Below are 20359 nucleotides of genomic sequence, written 5' to 3'. Positions count from 1 at the left end.
GCCAGGAGTCCTGATATTTATATGTGCCTGATTTGACGGCGGGGAAATACATAAAGCAAATCTGCCTGTGAACGCTTTATATAACTACAATATAGTAGGTTTAAATCCGCGTAACCACTTATATCAATGTTATATCGTCATATTGTCCAGCCCTAAAACATATATAGTTTTATAGTATAGTTTTTGTCAGTGTTGTTTATTTAAAAACACCCAATTATGCAGAATATAAGATGGTAAATATTTAATTAATGAGTTGTCAACATAATATATAACAATACAATATATACGGTATGATTTTACCTCAAAATCCAACAATTTGTTGGATGGGCAAGTTTTTAAATATATACCTCAGGTTTTGTGTCAAAGCTATTTATACAGTCAGTCGCAAAGCTCTTTTCCGTTTTGGATGTGTTTTGTGTGTTTTTCGCCACATTCACGCTGAAAGCCAATGCTGCCGCTCAGCCTTTTGCCACTCAGCGGCGTAACCGCAGTCGTAACGGTCGACGGTGACGTCACGTGCATACCCTTAGTAGTTAGGGTTAATTTATAAACCCCTTGGCAGGTTTAGGATTAGGGGGTGGAGTTAGAATTAGGGGTGGGGTTAGGCAACCAGGCAGTGGGTTTAAAATTTGTCAGGGATTCAAAATTGGGCACATAGTAAAATCCTGCAATAGAGTGCTGCAGTAATGACATATTTTTGTAGGCCAACCTGGGGCCGGTTGCATAAACTTCTAAGTCTAGTCTTACAAGCGAGTCATCAATTTTTTTTCTTTAAGACTGTTCATAACTTTTTTAAATCAGTTATATAAAAACTTAGATTGGTCTAATTTAATAACGAAAAGTAAGACTGATTACCCCTAACTAACTGTTCGTTGGTCAAACTAGTTCTTAAGACACAGTCTTAACATAATGGCTGTTTATTCAACTGGCCCCTGGTAGTTAGCATCACACTGATTCCTCCTCAAAAACCCAATAGGATTTTTCTTTTGGCTTTTGAATTATTGCAGAAAATAAGGTCTGTGACTAACAAAAGCTTATGATTCTTACATGTTTTGTTCATTGTGATAATCTTCACAACTTTATGAATCTTAAAGTGTAAATATAATCGACAAAAGAAAAAAAAGCTAAAGGTAGGCACCATGGTCATGTGACTTCAACGTTACCATCACTAAACTTCTGACAACTCGTCCAGTCTTTGTTTAAAAACATTTCTCCTAAAAATTCAAGTTACAATTATAATTACATATGATAATGTGATTATAAAGACAACAACGCTGTGAAAGTGGACTAGTGAGTAGATGAGTTTACCAGTTCGGCATTTAGCCAAAAACCCACTTTCTTCAGGGTTTTGGTCTACAAAAATACGTCATATGACAAAACTCAAAATGTGTTTTTGGGTCAGAGTGACTCAAAACAAGAATTTGTTACGCTTATAATATGGTCTAAATGTTAATAAAACATGAAGCAGAGTTCAGTTACAGAAAATGAAACAACAACAGATCTTTTGTCTTCTGAAGTAGAAACACTGATGTCTTCAGATTCCCAGAGCCTCTTTGGTCACATGACATCCGAGCAGGACATTACCCTCACACACACACCGAGACAGATCGCCCACTGAAACACACACACATTCAAATCATCAGTGTGTGTCACAGAACTGAAGATATCTGAATGAATGTGTTCTGGAATGGAGATCCCACCTTTCTGAGAGCCGATCCATGACGCTGCCTTCATGGCCACAAACTGCCACTCGACCTGCTGCTCTATTTTACAGCCGTATAACCAGATCAGAGCCAGGAGAGTGGCCCATACTGACCCATCCACCTGTGTACAAACCATCATCCACTGCATTTGTTACTGGACACTGGACACAATCATCGCTGTCTTATTATTTCATCACATCTCTCACCTGTGCTGGTTTCTGATTGGTCAGTTCATCCTCCATCTTCCCAAACACATCAGCCAGTGTGGCGTCCAGCTCCCAGCAGCCTGACGCCTTCTGGAGAGAAACCAGCTGAACTAACAGGTCTGCAGTTAGATAAGTTGTGTTAGTGTGAGTTTCCCGTTTGAGTTTTGTCTTTAGATATTATTATAACTGTCCTCTTTTGTCTTCATGCTTTTGACATAACTGACCCATGACAGTGCTTTAGTGTTCTGGTTCTTTATTAATAATACATTTTTTAGTGTAATGTCTTTTATTGTTGTGTTTTATTGTCTCTCTGTCCTTGTTGGTTGTTTTGACCTCTATAGTGGACATTGGGAATGACATACTAGCATAACATTCTTACTATTATTGCAATATAGAATATTTAAGCACATTTTTATGTGTGAATTACCCATATGACCTATTACATTAATCAAAATATTCAATACAACAGAGCACACATGCAATATTGTATCCCACAATGCAATGTTTAATTCTTTTTCCAGTGTGATGAATGAACTGAAGGTTATTACAGCTGTGATTTTTTTTTTGTTTCTTTGTTTGTTTTTATCTGTTCTTTAACTCATTTAATTATATTACCAAAAGTTGAGACATGTGGAAACAATTTGAAAAAAGCTGCTTTTAGACAAATTTGGAAAAAAGGGTGAAAATAATGTTTTAATTTGCTGATAAATAGATGCTACTCACATTCAACATGTATTATTTAGCTGTTAGTGTGTGTGTGATCCTGGTAAACCCTACATAAAGAGGACCAAATGTTCTAGTAATACCATTTTTTATTTTAAGTAGTAACTTTTTCTTTCTTTTTTTTTTTTTTGGGTCCTCATGAGGAAAACAGATTGTAAATCATACTAAATTAAGTTATTTAAAAATGCAGGAAGTTTTCTGTGATGGACAGGTTTAAGGTTAGGGGATAGAAAATACAGTTTGTACAGTATAAAAATCATTATGTCTATGGAAAATTCCCATTAAATTCTAATGTGTGTGTTAGTTTACCCCTTTGTTTGTCTAGAGAACTTGCTTGATGTGACGCCAGAATAGGATCTCTGCAACTGACAACAACAATCATTAACCACAGCAAGACTTACACATAGAATTTGAAATAAAATATACACACAAACACACATATCACAAAAACATGTCAATCAGCGTGGATTCATAGTCTTACTATCTGGTAGGCTCATATGTTCCTGATCAAATGGAAAAGACAGAAAAAAAGAGAATTCATGTGTCTACAGTAAATCTGAAGAAATATTTTTCCATATACAATCTAAGTCCTGGTTTCACAGACCAGGCTTAGACTAAGCCAGGATATAAGTCCTTAGTTCAGTTAAGACATTTAAAGGGTTAGTTCACCCAAAAATGAAAATAATGTCATTTATTACTCACCCTCATGCCGTTCTACACCCGTAAGACCTTCGCTGATCTTCGGAACACAAATTAAGATATTTTAGTTGAAATACGATGGCTCAGTGAGGCCTTCATAGGGAGCAATGACATTTCCTCTCTCAAGATCCATAAAGGTACTAAAAACATGTTTAAATCAGTTCATGTGAGTACAGTGCTTCAATATTAATATTATAAAGCGACGAGAATATTTTTGGTGGCCGATTTCAAAACACTGCTTCAGGAAGCATCAGAGCACAGATGAATCAGTGTGTCGAATCTGCTGTCACGTGATTTCAGCAGTTGGCAGTTTGACACATGATCCGAATTATGATTCAACACACTGATTCATAACGCTCCGAATCTTCATGAAGCAGTGTTTTGAAATCGGCCATCACTATATAAGTCGTTATTTTGTTTTTTTGGCGCACCAAAAATATTCTCGTCGCTTTATAATATTAATATTGAACCACTGTACTCACATGAACTGATTTAAATATGTTTTTAGTACATTAATGGATCTTGAGAGAGGAAATGTCATTGCTGGCTATGGAGGCCTCACTGAGCCATCGGATTTCAACAAAAATGTCTTAATTTGTGTTCCGAAGATGAACGAAGGTCTTACAGGTGTGGAACAACATGAGGGTGAGTAATAAATGACAGAATTTTAATTTTTGGGTGAACTAACCCTTTAAGTACCTTTTATAAACATGCCTTAGATCTAAATTTTCTTTCAGTTACAACAGCTCAAACATGCATTTTATTCTGGGACTAGCTTAAGCCTTGTCTGTGAAAGCGGGGGAATGTGTTCTTCAAAATGACTTTGTTTCTCTTGATTCAGAACAAAAATGAACAGTAACAGACTGAAAATAAGGTGTAAACACAATTATGATTTGAGAAAAATGAAACATTTGTTTAGTAATCTCTGAATGATAAATGATGTTGTACATCACAATGTTGAAGCCCTGACAGAAGTTTGTGAAATGACCTTTTTGATTCACTTACTTAATCTTGAACGTGATGAATAACTTGCGCGATCTGTCAAAAATAGAAAAAAATAAAAATAAAAAACTGGAAAAAAAATATGCCAGCACATTCAGATAAAAAGAAATAACAAAAGTGAACCAACTGAAATAATAAATAAGCAAACAAGAAAAGCTGATTTTTTTTCTTGCAGAACCACATAAGGATCTCGCCATCTCTAATGAAAAAACAACACTCACAAATGCCACATGTGAAGCTATAGACCCATTTGGAGCAGTCGTCACAGTTACATCACTTGTAGCAGCGTGCAAATAGTGGTGGCAGAATAATAGCGGTAACAAGTGGAGGAAAATGTGCAAAATCCACAGAATAGGAGAAATTTGGATGTCAGAATCGGAATGCAAAAAATATAGTTCTGTCATGACAACTCTTGGAGCGTTTGGCATGGTAATGGGTATGACAATGTTGTATGTTTGGTCTTGGCGGAATCGATCTTCTACACTGCTGCTGCTGTTATTATTGCTGCTACTGATTACCCGTAGCAGACCTATACAGGTGGAGCTGGGGAAGGTGGAGGGTTTCTGAAAGCACGCTGCACTGCTAAGGCAAATGCTACTCATGTATTTAAAGATTGAGCATGCAGCTCATTGGCTACTGATACAGCAGGAACCAATCATTTGTGTCATATAGATAATGATGTGATTACGAACAAGTTGAGTTAAAGGACCTATTAGCCTGCCCATTAGAGTTTCATGCCTTCATTTTTATAGAATACCGTCATTGAAGACGCCCTTTGAAGCTAAACTCAGACGTTTTAGCAAGTCACAAACTGGACTGATGAAACCTGCAATGATTAGTCTAGTATTAAAGCATAAATTTGATTTAAGTCTTCATAATATTCACATATCATAGGGGACATGCTTTCATAGCAATTACAGCATTAAATAATATTTAAACCTATAACATTTTACATACATAACTTTTAAACATAGCCTATAACATGGTGGCCCACTTTATATTAGGTGGCCTTAACTACTATGTACTTATATCAAAAAATAAGTACAGTTCACATATTGGGTTCATATTGTATTGCGAATAACTTTTGCTGCTTTTGAGATGGGATATTGATAAGGTTAGGGACAGGTCTGGTACTATGGTTTGGTTTGAGGCTGAGTTAACGTGTAAAGGATGGAACAACGGTGTAATTACAGATGTAATTTTGGTGAAAATCATAAAAATGGTCAAGAAAGAGTTTGTTAAAGTAGGTTTTGAACAAAAAAAAAATCTAAATGGCAGACTGACCAAATATTGCAAAATTGGTATCAATGTTCTTGGCATGACCCAAGGAATCTATTAAGATCACAATAGGCTAATTTAATCAAATGCATTTTTTTTTTAACTTTTTGAGTGCTGTCCAGGCATGGTGCCAAAGACACATAACAAGTTTTATAACAATATGCTAATGCATTCATAAAATACAGAATTTTTCGTCAAAACTCCCAACGCTAATGCCAAAAATGGCTAACATTGGAAAATGGGCAGATGCAAAAAAATGGGTGACATGGGAAGATTGGATATAATTCTACTCGGCATGATCTCCCAAAACTAAGAAGAAAACCCTTTTATAATTTTCTATAAACCATTCAGAAGTTATTTTATAAACCATTCAGAAGTTATTCAGAAGCCATTTTTCATATCTCCAGACAATTAGGTGGCAAAAAAAATGCACTGACAAAGATTTGTGAAATGGTATTTGGTGTGTCTGTTTGATTCACTTACCATTCACTAAAAGTGTAGAATAAAGATCACCATTTCGACTATTTTGGGCATCCTTCCTCTCTGACTGTATAAACTTCTGGGAATCTGTCCAAAAAAAAAAAAAAAAAAAAAAAAAAAAAAAAATATATATATATATATATATATATATATATATATATATATATATATATTTTACAGTACATTCAGGTATTAAGAAATAACAAAAGTTAACAATTTGAAATAATAAATAAGCAAAAAGAAAAGCCCTGAATCTTTTTCTTGTAGAACCACACAAGGATCTCGCCATCTCTAAAGAAAACAACACTCAAGCGCATATGTAAAGTTATTATTTAAATGATTGCAACACTAAATATAGCTGCAAGCAGCAATTAAGGGGCCAAACACAAAGAGGGCATGACAACTCATGGCTGAGAGCATCAGACTAACTGCAACAATAAGCAACTACAAACATATTAAAGGAGCTGTATGTAAGAAATCTATTTCAATTAATCATAAAATGGCCCTGATGTGTCACTAGACATTAAGAAATCATGTTCATTTCAAATACTTATATCACTGACAAAAGTAGTCCGGCCAGGATATTGTCATTTAAAAAGTGGACTTGCAGCCCTCAACTGATGTTGATGTTGTAATTTTGTGTTTTGGCCTGACGCGCCTTCCTCCACCTATCTACCAATCACGAAGTCAGTAGTGTTTCGGGATCCGTGTTGCCAGCTTTGCTGTAACCTACCCTAACTCCAGTCGGATAAAAATGTCTAATGTTACTAAATCAAAAAGACCTCGTTATAATTCAGAAATTCGTCGTGACAAAGTCCGAAATAAAACCAGAATTTGTATTGGAGATGCTTTTGAAAGATGGAGACGGCTGAAAATGGAGAAGAATTTGAACACAGACGCCAACATTGCTAATTTTCTCCTGGACAGGTAAGATTCATCTATGCTTGGCTAACTTGTACTTGATGTCAATGGACATTTCATATATTCATGACAGTCGAACAAAGTTATGCATGTTTGTGCAAAGTAACATAACGTTAGCTCACATGGACGTATGCTCTGTCATTATGCTGAGACGCTGAGGAAAACAACAGTAGCACGCCCATTATGGCAATTTGAAACGTAATTGAGACAGTAGCCTAATGTTACCTCAGTAAAAATGATTCGTCATTTGTTCTTCACGTATATCGTGGACTAAGTTACACATGCTGCAAGTTGACCTGTATGACCATTGCTAATGTAATTTAGTTACTCTAACAATATTTTCTGATGGAACTGAAAACAACCCTGGGATAAATAATAGAATGTCATGTAATCTTTCACATCACATATTTTAGCGTTATGGACGTGTGCTGCAGGGTAAGTAAAAAAATACAGCTGGCCAGTGGCCACTTTCACTTATAACATCAGCTAAATGAATAGCTGTATCTTTGATATTGGTTACACATAGTGACATAGGCTTGTGCTTGTACTTACATTAATGACAGATAAATAACGTTACAAGTTAGACTAACAGTTACCGTTCTGTCTGTCACGTACGAGCATAAATCTTTACGATTATACTGTCACATACGAGCATAAATCTTTACGATTATATTTAACTAATGACAATTAGTACATTTTTTAAATACATAATTACTTATCAAAATATCTCTCATGAAGCATAAACAGAATTAACAGAAAAAAAAATTTACTGTGTACGTCTGTTCGTCACTTGCCATTGGAAGCTCATTGAAGCAGCCTACGTTTCTGCTGAATCCTGCAGCTCATCTGGCAACCTCAAGTCAGGGGGTAGGGGGAGGGGATACACCGCTCTACAGTATTTTTATAGTGATTGCAGTACCAGTTTAGGCCACAATCCTACATACAGCTCCTTTAAGATAATTTTATGCAAAATGACTAATCACTAATAATCTGATTTAATGGTTTCTTACTTTTAACCAATAGGTGGCGCTGTGACCAAAATGATGTGGTGTGGTCAGAGTGAGGTGACAATGACACATGCAAAGTTTGGTGTCAAAGCATTGGAGATATACAGCCCCAAGAGTCGTTTTTGCAACATGCCTCAATTTGTTGCTACTGTATACGAAAACGATTCAGTCTATCAACACGAAACTGTAACTGAAACTGTTGTTGGTACAGTCTGAAGATGATACAATTCCATTTTGGTGAAAATCGGACAAACGGTCTATGAGGAGTTTGTAAAAGCAGGTTTTGAAAGGAAATCAAAATGGCAATATCAAAATTGGTATCTATGTTCTCAGTATGACCAAAGGAATCTTTTAAGATAAGTTTAATTACAAAAGGCTAATTTAATCAAAAGTTATAAGCATTTTTGGAAATTTAGTTATAACTTTAACTGCCCCAAAACTTTTTGAGAACTGTCAGGGCACAGTTCTTCATACAATACAGCATTTTACAACAAAACTCAAAATGGCTGACGCCAAAAATGGCTGATATGGGAAAAGACGTTTCTTGTAGTTGGTCACCAGGTTTGCACACATGTCGGGAGGGATTTTGATCCTCTTCTCGTTACAAATCCTCTCTAAATCCTTAAGATTTCTTGGCTGTCAGATGGAAAGAGGTTTTATGGTACATGGTCCTGTCCATTGGCTCCTAAATGCGGTGAAGTCGTCCTGCACCCTTAGCAGAGAAACAGCCCCAAATAATGGTTCCACCTGTATGCTTGACGGTAGGGATGGTGTTCTTGGGGTCAGCATTAGTCAGCATTTCTCTCCCTCCATGAGCTCAATTTAGTCTCATCTGACCACAGAACTTTCTCCCAAGCCTTCTCTGAATCATTTTGATGTTTACTGGCAAACTTCAGATGGGCCTGTACATGGGCCTTTTTGAGCGGGCACTGCAGGATTTCAATCCATTGTGGCGTAGTGTGTTAGCAATGGTTTTCTTGGTCCCAACTGCCTTGAAATCATTTACAAACTTCTCCCATGTAGTTCTGGGCTGATCCCTCACCTTTCTCATTATAATCCTTACCCCATGAGGCGAGATCTTGCATGGAGCTCCAGACTGAGGGCGATTGATGGTTATTTTGTATTTCTTCCACTTTCGAATAATCGCACCAACAGTTGACTCCTTCTCACCAAACTTCTTGCTGATGGTCTTGTAGCCCATTCCAGCCTTGTGCAGATCTACAATCTTGTCCCTGATGTCCTTTGACAGCTCTTTGGTCTTACCCTATCCCTAACTCTGGCCATGGTGGTGGAGAGGTTTGAATGGAAGATACTGATTTTTTGGACAGGTGTCTTTTATATACTTAACTGTTGTCTTATTCAACTGTTTTGAAAAGATAACGTAAATGTGCAAATTGGCCTGTATGTAAGTTTTAGTGAGAAAAGAATGGATGTAATTTGAAAGATGTCATCACTGAATGCATTTTAAGTGCCAAAGCAATGATAAATGAACCACAATTTAGCCCACATAGACTGATATTGTGCTCACCCTGTGAAGGGTTTGGGAAAAAGTGACCTAAGTATGGAGAGCCTTTGTGAAAACTATAATGGTGGGGATTTTTCAGTGACTCTTTTCACAGGGTACATTGTTATACCAACAGGTGGCGGCAAGTGACTGTGTCTGAAATCACCATCATTCGCCTTATAAATTTCTAAATTTTCATTTGATAAAGTTGATACTGATTTCATTTGATTGGTAACAGCCCTGTAGTGTTGTATTATGAAATTACATTATTTAACATTTAACAAGGTTTTATATTTAATAGAAATTGACCTTTATAAAGATAAGAAATGCCCTGGAAATTGATTTAATAGCACAGATATAACAAATACACTGATTTAAGTAAGTTAGAGCTGATAAAACACTGATGAGAATATTGCTTTAAAACAAATTACATTTAACCCCTCAAAAAAGTCAAATAAGTTTAACAAGGCTTAATGTGTGTGTATATCTCATAAAGCACCATTCTTACCATAAAACATTCCACAAGGTTTAGGAATGTGTTTATGGGAATTTTTGACCATTCTTCTAGAAGTGCATTTGTGAGGTCAGGCAGTGATGTTGGCGAGAAGGCCTGGCTCACAGTCTCCGCTCTAATCCATCCCAAAGGTGTTCTGTCGGGTTGAGGTGAGGACTCTGTGCAGGCCAGTCAAGTTCCTCCACACCAAACTCGCTCATCCATGTCTTTATGGACCTTGCTTTGTGCACTGGTGCGCAGTCATGTAGGAACAGGAAGGGGCCATCCCCAAACTGTTCCCACAAAGTTGGGAGCATGAAATTGTCCAAAATGTCTTGGTATGCTGAAGAATTAAGGGTTTCTATCACTGGAACTAAGGGGCCAAGCCCAACCCCTCAAAAACAACCCCACACCATAATCCCCCCTCCACCAAACTTTACACTTGACACAATGCAGTCAGGCAAGTACCGTTCTGATGTAAGTGGTGATGTAAGGCTTGGATGCAGCTGCTCGGCCATGGAAACCCATTCCATGAAGCTCTCTACATACTGTTCTTGAGCTCATCTGAAGGCCACACGAAGTTTGGAGGTCTGTAGCTATTGATGCAGAAAGTTGGCGACTTCTGCGCACCTGTGGCCATGGAAGTGATTGGAACACCTGAATTCAATGATTTGGAGGGGTGTCCCAATTCTTTTGGCAATATAGTGTATGTATATATTATTAGTGGGCCGTTATCGGCGTTAACGTGCTGCGTTAACGTGAGACTCTTATCGGGCGATAAAAAAAATATCGCCGTTAATCTATTCTCAAAGTTGGGTTGGGAGCTGGGTCTATACTACGCAAGCTATGATGACTTTCACCCATGCTTTCACCTTGATATTTTAGCGCGGATGTATACCTAGCCGAACTGACCCTTCGCAAAGACCCACCCCCCTTAGTTACTGTTGCTTTGTCCGACAAGCCGTGGCACTGTCACGCCACACAGTGATAATGCATCACGGAGCAAAGAGGACACTGACAACACGTCGACAGACAAGACAGAGCAGGTTACTTATGATATTTAAGTCCCAGCTTTAAAACTGTGTAGTTTTTTAAGAAATTCAAACAATAAAACCCGTTTTCTTTAATGTGTCGTGACAGATTGCTGTAAAACTTCAACTCAAGAGGCTCGTAAACCGATCATCTCTTACTACGAGTCCATTTATAGCATCAAATAAACATGAATGAACATGAGAATCAATGTTGTTTCAAACGCGGAAAGATGTCAATATACAAAATATAATATACAAAAGTTTAACTCCACCGAGGTTAATCTTCTAACTCCTATCTGCTTTTCGGACAAAACGGCGGATTTTAGTCATTTGCTGCGTCCCAATTCGCCTACTTATACTACGCCCTAAAAGTATGTACTCTTTCTGTGAACAAAAAGTACTTACTTTTGAGTGTGTAGCAAAAGAGTAGACAAGCTTTGGGACATACTATCACGTCATACAATTGCGTCTTTGCTCTCTGTCGCATCCAGTCACCGTAAACTGCCCTGTCAATCATCTTACATCCTCCGCATTTCATTTAGCTAATTTCCTACCGTATCAGAGAGAAATGCAGCACGTTGATCTGCAGTCGCGGGTCTTTCATGTGGAGAACTCTCCTCATATTAATGCATAATGATGCATTTAAAAGTTAATGGCCAATCAGATCTTTATAAAAGTCCACATTGGTATTTGCAGATGAAAAATAACACATATAACATTAAATAAATATTTTAACAACCTCTCAGCATCGATTCTGCATATTCGCCATGTTTTGTAGTTTTTTAACACTTTTTACTCGTGTTTGTAGCTCTGAACTGAATCCGCGTCCAATGGGTTGTGGGCAGTATTAGCCTTTATAGTGTGCACGGATCCACACTTCGAAAATCTACCGGAAATAGTAGACCATCCGGGGACTTTTGTCATACTCTTTTCAACATACTATGCTTTGGGACACACTTATTTTAATCTCACATACTATTTAGGATGGATAGTACGGACATTGGGACGCAGGGACAATTTGGGTATCTCACATATTCTGAATGTCTTCGGCAGAATTCAAATGAGCCATTTTAATATAGATTAATCTAGATTAATTCCAAAAAACTTAATCTATGCCCACCACTAGTATATATATATATATATATATATATATATATATATATATATATATATATTAAAATGTTCACATGCAAACCTACATAACAGACACAAAAAACACCAAAACACAAAACCACAAGAGAAGAGTATTCAATATGATTCATCTTACCTTGATTTTTAAACAGGGCTTGACGTAGACTCCCTAAAAAACAATTTCACATCTTGTTTATTGTTATGTGACAAGGAATCATTTAGTGCTCTCGGTTTAGTGCTGTGGTTTGGTGAGGCTTATAAATCAATAATTAAACGTAAAAATTTTGTAAAATGAAAGCTAAAATTTCTTTGAACATTGCATACTTCACTCTTTCATAAAAGTAATATTACATTGAAGTGCACTTACCCAGCAGTGATTTAGACTTAGTACGTTCAGGGGCCTGTGGCTGAGCAGATTGTGGGCCTACAGGCAGAGAAACCAAAGGTCAGAACAGACTGAGATCTGGAGAACTATCTAACTAACAAACAAGACAAGCTTTTTGAACAGGGATGGACTGATATGGAAATTTTTTGCAATTACCTTTTGTAATTTTATTTTTTTTTTAAATTGAAAACTTTTCATTTCTCAATGAACCCATAAAAAAGACGTACAAGAGACATTTTAGCACGTATTTCCAGTGAATGTTACTGAATTGTTCTGAATTGATGTTATGTTGATACATTTGTCTTAGCAAATACCACAAACACATTCTTGCAGGAACAAGAAACCCACACTGATTGAAAAGAGCCACTGACCACATGCTCGCTAAAACAAAAAAAAAACTGTTCATTTTATACCTTGAGATCAAATCAACACCTCAAGGTTTTTCAGTGTCTTGTTCCATGAGTGTTGCAGTTTTAAGATAATGTTGTGGTTTAGTGAGGCTTGTAAATCGATAATTAAATGTACAAATTTTGTAATATGCCATAAAAGCAACAATCATTGTTTAAAGGTGCCCTCGAATGAAAAACTGAATTTATCTTGGCATAGTCAAATAACAAGAGTTCAGTACATGGAAATGACATACAGTGAGTCTCAAACTCCATTGTTTCCTCCTTCTTATATAAATCTCATTTGTTTAAAAGACCTCCGAAGAACAGGCGAATCTCAACATAACACCGACTGTTACGTAACAGTCGGGATCATTAATATGTACGCCTCCAATATTTGCATATGCCAGCCCATGTTCCCAACATTATGAAAGGCATTAGACAAGGGCAGAACGTCTGGATCTGTGCACAGCTGAATCATCAGACTAGGTAAGCAAGAACAACAGCGAAAAATGGCAGATGGAGCAATAATAACTGACATGATCCATGATATCATGATATTTTTAGTGATATTTGTGAATTGTCTTTCTAAATGTTTCGTTAGCATTTTGCTAATGTACTGTTAAATGTGGTTAAAGTTACCATCGTTTCTTACTGTGTTCACGGAGACAAGAGAGCTGTCGCTATTTTCATTATTAAACACTTGCAGTCTGTATAATGCATAAACACAACTTCATTCTTTATAAATCTCTCCAACAGTGTAGCATTAGCCGTTAGCCACGGAGCACAGCCTCAAATTCATTCAGAATCAGATGTAAACAACATAACAGTATACAATACTCACATAATCCGACGCATACATGCCGCCATGCATGACGAACACTTTGTAAAGATCCATTTGAGGGTTATATTAGCTGTGTAAACTTTGTTTAGGCACTGTTTAAGGCAAGCGCGAGCTCTGTGGGCGGAGAGCACGAGATTTAAAGGGGCCGCAGCATAAATTGGCGCGTTTATAATGATGCCCCAAAATAGGCAGTTAAAAAAATTAATAAAAAAAAATCTATGGGGTATTTTGAGCTGAAACTTCAGAGACACATTCAGGGGACACCTTAGACTTATATTACATCTTTTCAAAACATGTTCTAGGGCACCTTTAAACATTTCATGCTTTACAAAACTATTACATTGAGGTGCATTTACCTAGAAAAGACTCATCAACACACATGTAGCGCAGCTGACCTACAGGCAGAGAAACCAAAAGTCAGAACAGATTGTGTGTGTGTGTGTGTGTGTGTGTGTGGTCCAGGATTCCCTACGTTGTGGAAGGTACACAAGGTAGTAAAACCTGAAATGTTTTATGTTAACTTTTGGTCCCCATGAGGAAAACAGCTCATTAATCATACTAAATTATGTTTTTTGAAAACATAAAAATACAATGTTTTCTGTAATGGTTAGGTTTAAGGGATTAACAGTAACAGACTGAATGAACACATTTATGATAAGACATATTTACAGAGAAGCTGAATCTATGTACTGTATAGCGTTAAAAAAGAAATAGTACTAGAGACGAATTGCATAATCATAATCAACAAACATTTCTTCAAACATGCATACTTCACTACACTGAGGTGCACTTACTCCGTGGCCTATACTCAGATGGTTGAGAGTATATATCTAAACCACGTCGTTTGAGATCTGGAGAAACAGCCAAGAACAGACACATCCAAAAGAACTAACAAACAAGAAAAGCTCTGAAATAGGGATGGACTGATATTTTTGGCCCAAAACAATTTTGATATTATCTTAAAGTTTGAAACCCTTTATTTGCTTTTGTATTGTTTTGTTTGTCAATGAATGCATAAACAGAGCCACTCAGTAATTTACAGTGAATGTTACTGAATTGTTCTGAATTGCTTTAAAGTTCTTTGCAAATACCACAAACACATTTCTTGCAGGAACAAGAAACCCACACTGATTGAAAAGAAGCACTGACCACATCCTCCCTAAACAAAAAAACTGTTTACATCTTAATGAAGTCAAATCAACACCTCAAATGCATTAAACTGTGAAGTAACAAGAAAAACAATTGAAATCCTTGCTGTCAGGGAAAAACAAAACACACACATCCATACAGACACAATCAGAGCTTTAAAACACACTGACATGAGAAAAGAAGAGTCTATATTATTTATCTTACCAGACAATAATCCATAAGCCGTCCCTAAAAAACAAATTAATTTCACATCATAATGAGTTGTACATACCAAATTTAAACTGTTACCAGACAATTAACTATTTTGTAATCATAAGTTTAACTGAATTTTAACATTTTCTGAAGAAAATGATATTGGTGCTTGGCATGCAAAAGCCACAGGCACATACTGACATCCTGAGACTTTCTATATACAGTACATAATCTAAAATATTTGTTTTCACATCCTCATGAGATACTGTAATAAATACTCAAGTCATTCATACACACACAGTCAGAGCACTAAACATCTGTCGGGAAACTTGGTTTACAAACACTCGTTTAACTTGACATGCTGGCCATAAATTTACTGCTCTGACCCTAAAACAGCATTAATGATTTCCATTAATTTAACACACCAAATGTAAAATATATGTGACAAGAACATTTTTGTAATGATAATAAAAACAGACACAGACGTCCTTACAAGTTCACAACCCTTGCACTAACCTTGTGTGGGCACTCTTCTCTGCAGCAGGGGTCCTTTCACAGTCTGTCTGCTGTCTTTATTAATGGCAATGAAGGCTGTACGAACACTGCTCACTCCTGCCTGAACACTGAGCTCCACTATCCTGCTCCTGACGCTCTCAACATCTGCATCACCTGACCTTTCCTTCTGCTCCAGAGAACGGATCAGGGTTCGAGCCGCCAGCCGGTGGACGGCCAACCTGCAACAACATGGAGGAAATTTGTTGGATTAGAAGGGCAGTTGATGTCACTTTAATTCGATGTGTTTCTATGTGTGTTTGTGTGTGTGTTACCCTGTTTCCTCAGTTGGTTTGAGGCAGAAGTGGAGCTGGTTTGTTACTGGTTGATCTTTAAGACTGTATTTGACTGTCACTGTTCCCTCAGAGCCTCCTGAGCTCTATAAGAGAGGGAAATTTGTATCATTTAAACAAATGAGAGACACTCCTATTCTCATTAAGAAACACATGCTACATCATCTCACCTCTCCTTTAAGGTGGGCGTAAATGAGTGACCTTTGACCCTGGAAGAGCACATTGATGGGTGGAGACAGTGTGTCAACAGTAATGCCATCTGGAAGGGTCCAATCCACAGAGATATTAACCACAGCGGGCTGCAGCGCAAACCTGAGGGACTGCATCACCTGATATAGTTTGAAGAGAAAGAGAAACCATTGAGACATGTGACTAGGAAACATTTGTGCCTGTGAAATCCAGTGGAGAGCTTTACTTTGGGCTGCATGCGGTCGGTGCCTGTGATGAACTGAGCGTGACCAGATCCCTCCCTGGCCATTCCTGTGATGAGGGCGGTACTTGCACCCTCACCAATCCCGAATGAGAAACACCTGAACACACAATAAACTCTGTTAGTGTAAGTGATGAAGATATGAATGATGGGAAGATCAAACCCAGCAGACCTTTACCTGTGAGAGTGAGCATGATGTTTCACCAGGTCCAGCACCTCTTTAGTGTTTCTCACCTCTCCATCAGTGAAGATGAACAGCTGAAGAGAGAAAAACATCTGAGTTTAAAATCTTCAGCTAAGATCTGTCCCATGAACCTCTACTCACATCAGTGAACATATACAATGTGTCGTTCAGGTTCATGTTGAGGTGTTGTTGTACCTGTCTGGGGTGGTCTGGGTAACAGGGCTGACTGTAGATGTGTTTTAGAGGCTCTAAAATCTTGGTGCCGCCCAAGTCTGCTTTCATTTTCTTCACTCTCTTCAGAGCCTGATCCATAGTTTTCTGATTGTACTTAACACTCTTACTGCAATAAAAAAAACACATTGCAATCTTTCCTCTCACACATTTCAAAACTGAGTATCTCTGAATGAAGATCTAGTCACTAACGGGTAGAAGGACTCAAAACGAGAGCCAAATCCATAGATGTTGAAGTAGCATCCCATGGGCAGACTCTTCAACAGTAACAGCAGAGTGTCCTATAGAGAGACATGGACTCAACATGATTCAATGGACTTTTTGATCAAGCACATTCCCCGTCTTATTGATTATGTTCAGACTGCCAGCAAAAAAACAAATATTTGCATATCCAGATTTTATCCAGATGAGTTTTTGAAAGTCTGGAGAAAAAACAAAACAAACAAAAAAAAAAAAACACACATGAAATCTGATTTTTTGTTGTTGTTTTTTTCAAATCTGATTTAAACCACATTTGGAGATGATTTAAAATGTGATTCCAATCAGAATTTTACAGATGCGTCTCCGTCTGGACTCTGGCTGCTCAAATCAGATTTCAAATTACCTTTTTTGCATCACTCTTAATGAAACACATAATGATAATGTCAAAACCGGTGACGGTAATGCCAGAAGTATTCAAACATTCATACATGAATATACCAGTCTCCTAAAACGCAGAGTTTTTCTTGAGACAGAGGTGTTCTGCACATGACTCGACAGGGTGCTTATTAGGAGAGCGAGATGATGCACCTCCATTTTTCCTGCATCCATTTTGAAAGCCTTGGGACATATTATGTGGATTCACCTACATCATTACCATCGCCTAGCAACCCATGCAGATAGTATGTTTGTGTCTGGAAATTTGATCACTTGCGGAAGGTCTGCCTGTCTGATCTGATTTGAGAAAAAAAATGTATTTGCCTGCAGTCTGAACATAGCCTTTGTACACAAGTCTTTGGTACACTTTTCACAATACAATCCATTTCCAATACATATTCAAAACCCATTATAAATCCATATTCTGACCTAAACAAATTCTGTTTTGAATCTTAAATGTTACCTTTGCACTTTCTATCCGCGTGTTGCTCATACTGCCTGATCTGTCCATCACAAAAATAAACTCTCCTTGTGTTGCCAGTGATGACATCACTTCCTCTGGGAACTCTGGGTACAAACTTATCATGACCACTGGGTCCCTCATCAGAGAGCCTGAAATAGAGAGAGAGAGTCAGTGACAGCTTGATCACTCAATCCCATAATCCCAGTGAGCTGCAGGTCATACCTGATGGGGCAGTGGTCACTCCTGCCTCCACTATAGCAGAGGGCTGATGGGTATCCTGATAGAACACAAACAGCTCAACGTCCTTATCAAACATGTGACCAGGACTCAGATTCACCTACACACATAAAAACACATGCATCAAACCGCTGTGCTCACACATCCAGATAAACACATGAAGACACACAGTACCGTCGCCTGAGTGTGATCAGAGTGGAGGAACACTAGAGGATCCAGAGTGCAGCTGGACTCTAGTTTGGAGATGGGCTTTGGAGAGCTCACATGGACACTGAGAGTCAGCGTGTAGGGAACAGATCCACATCCTGATGAAATCTCTGAGACTATCCCAGCAGCTGAACCTGACACACACACACACACACACACACACACACACACACACAGAGTGTGTTAGAATCAGCTTCTCTCCACTAATAAAGTGTGTGTCAGCAGCTGCTGTAGTACCTGCTGGTGTGTATCGGGGGTTGAGTACAGCCGGCAGACAGAAGCGCAGCGAGTGGTCGGCCTGCACAGCGAGCTCGGTGACGTAGATGATGGTGACGGCAGCGTTCTGACCCGGCGACAGACACCCGACACTCAGTCTGAACACATCAGGACTCTCTTTGCTCTCTTCCAACAGAAACGCCTGCTGACCCGAACTCACAGCGTCATCATAACGATCCCTCGCCTGCAAGACAGTTTAGTTTAAAGTTGATGTGTATTATGAATATGCTAATCATCATCCTGCAGGTTTTGTATTTGGACTCACAGTTTCTCTTTCTTGCACCTCTGCCACAATCTCCTGCTCTCCGATCTTGGCACTGAAGTGGCAGACAGCAGCATCAGCAGGCAGAGGGAAGACGAACAAGGCCTCCAGGGGGCGCTCTTCCTCATTCACATACTGCAGAGTGGAGGAGACTGTGGCTACATGATCCTGAACCCGAACCTCCACTGAGATGCTCTTCAGAGGCACTGAGTCACACAAACCAACAACAACATCACAAATAAATCTCAAATACTCTAAATTATCATAAAAACAAGAACGTGTAGTAGATATATCATTAAAATTTACGAGTTTAAGATGAACGTATGAAAATTCGTTAAAATCTACCTTCACTATAAAACAATACTGAGACAAAGTCTTTGCGACAAACTTCTCTGTTTGAAAAACACTACAGCTCTCTGACATATTAAAAAATAATTTCGAATCAGTAAAAGTAAAAATAGGTGAATTCAATTCATACCTGGCTCGTTTTTCTCAGTCACAAGACCGCAGTTCATTATTTATCCGTTAGACTAGATGATCTACTTCAAAAGTGAAAACCCAAAATACTGCCTTTAAATCTGCATTAAATCTTCACAGAAGTCTCATTTAATTGGTAAACCAATGTTTCTGAGAGTTTCTAACTCGACCAAATGTTTGGGGAAGAGGAGCTGATTTCAGGAAGTCGTTGAAACGCCGCTGCAGCATCAGTCAGAAGACCGTTAAACTCGGTGGTATTTAAACTGAGGCGGAGGTTTGGCTCATGAATATTAATTAGCCTAAATGCAGAAGCGCCGTAATGCTGAGATGTTTATGCAAAACGAATTTTCTATACAGCAAATTATAAAAAATTTGGCTGATTCTCACAATAATACATTTTAATTGTATCATTCCTAATTTAATATACCGTTGTAGCAGCATAAAATTTAGCCAACGCCTTCAAAATCAAATTTCAACAGACTGCCATCAAATATAATTACACGCCCTTTACTTGTTGACCAGAGATTTTGCGATAACCACATTTAGGAATATCACTGCAAACATATTTGAATTATCATTTTAAATCAGACAAAAATATAAACAACAACAACAGCTATCAATAATTAAAATGCCCCATAAAGCATTTTTTTAAACGTAGTAGGCCTATATTATATATATTTAGAAAAAGCAGCTATATATCTAATCATAATATGGATAATAACTCACAGATATTTTGAGCTAGAGCGCTCATAAAAGTTTTATGCAAAGTATTTGTTTAAAGGCACCAATTCAAACCCCTGTCAGAACATCACAGCCCTTGAGTTGATGTCAAATACATATAACAACCTGCCCCATTACCAGGGTGGGATATAACATATGCTGGGGTAAGATGTAACAATTGACCCTTCGCAGGGAGTTTGATTGACAAGCGATCTAACCAATCAGAATGCCGAATCTGCCATTTTGTCCGACAAAGC

The 20359-nt window shown here is 37.9% G+C and overlaps 1 protein-coding gene across 5 annotated transcripts; it reads right to left on the bottom strand.

The window, feature by feature from the left end:
- Window positions 1–402: 402 nt before the first annotated feature.
- LOC125247407 (von Willebrand factor A domain-containing protein 5A-like) lies at window positions 403–19615 on the bottom strand. Of its 5 annotated transcripts, XM_048158692.1 has the most exons (25): window positions 19384–19615; window positions 18909–19111; window positions 18605–18827; window positions 18335–18501; window positions 18146–18260; window positions 17924–18072; window positions 17017–17105; window positions 16789–16933; window positions 16588–16667; window positions 16395–16509; window positions 16150–16308; window positions 15962–16065; window positions 15651–15868; window positions 15147–15170; window positions 14588–14644; window positions 14150–14188; window positions 12546–12602; window positions 12315–12347; window positions 6095–6178; window positions 4337–4369; window positions 3114–3135; window positions 2942–2997; window positions 1910–2028; window positions 1701–1824; window positions 403–1614 (listed from the first exon to the last, which is right to left on the bottom strand). In XM_048158692.1, the coding sequence occupies exons 1-25, from the start codon at window positions 19418–19420 to the stop codon at window positions 1535–1537; spliced, it is 2532 nt and encodes an 843-aa protein (XP_048014649.1). In that variant the 5' UTR covers window positions 19421–19615; the 3' UTR covers window positions 403–1534. The 5 variants fall into 5 exon arrangements, 4 of the variants coding, with proteins under 4 accessions (XP_048014649.1, XP_048014650.1, XP_048014651.1 ...); XM_048158693.1 differs by lacking the exon at window positions 14588–14644 and having other exon boundaries at window positions 404–1614; window positions 19384–19614; XM_048158694.1 differs by lacking the exons at window positions 14150–14188; window positions 14588–14644 and having other exon boundaries at window positions 404–1614; window positions 19384–19614.
- Between the last annotated feature and the right edge of the window lie 744 nt (window positions 19616–20359).

Source organism: Megalobrama amblycephala, linkage group LG15 (genome assembly GCF_018812025.1).
Source record: "Megalobrama amblycephala isolate DHTTF-2021 linkage group LG15, ASM1881202v1, whole genome shotgun sequence".
Classification (NCBI taxonomy): domain Eukaryota; kingdom Metazoa; phylum Chordata; class Actinopteri; order Cypriniformes; family Xenocyprididae; genus Megalobrama; species Megalobrama amblycephala.
This window is presented reverse-complemented; position numbering and strand designations above follow the sequence as displayed.

What these genes read in the sequence shown, in the direction of transcription:
- LOC125247407 (XM_048158692.1), bottom strand. Translation starts at nt 19,420, where the DNA reads ATGAACTGCGGTCTTGTGACTGAGAAAAACGAGCCAG. An exon ending in GACTGAGAAAAACGAGCCAG is followed by an intron (nt 19,112 to 19,383) that starts GTATGAATTGAA and finishes TGTGTGACTCAG; the next exon opens with TGCCTCTGAAGAGCATCTCA. An exon ending in ACGCCCACCTTAAAGGAGAG is followed by an intron (nt 16,066 to 16,149) that starts GTGAGATGATGT and finishes CCTCTCTTATAG; the next exon opens with AGCTCAGGAGGCTCTGAGGG.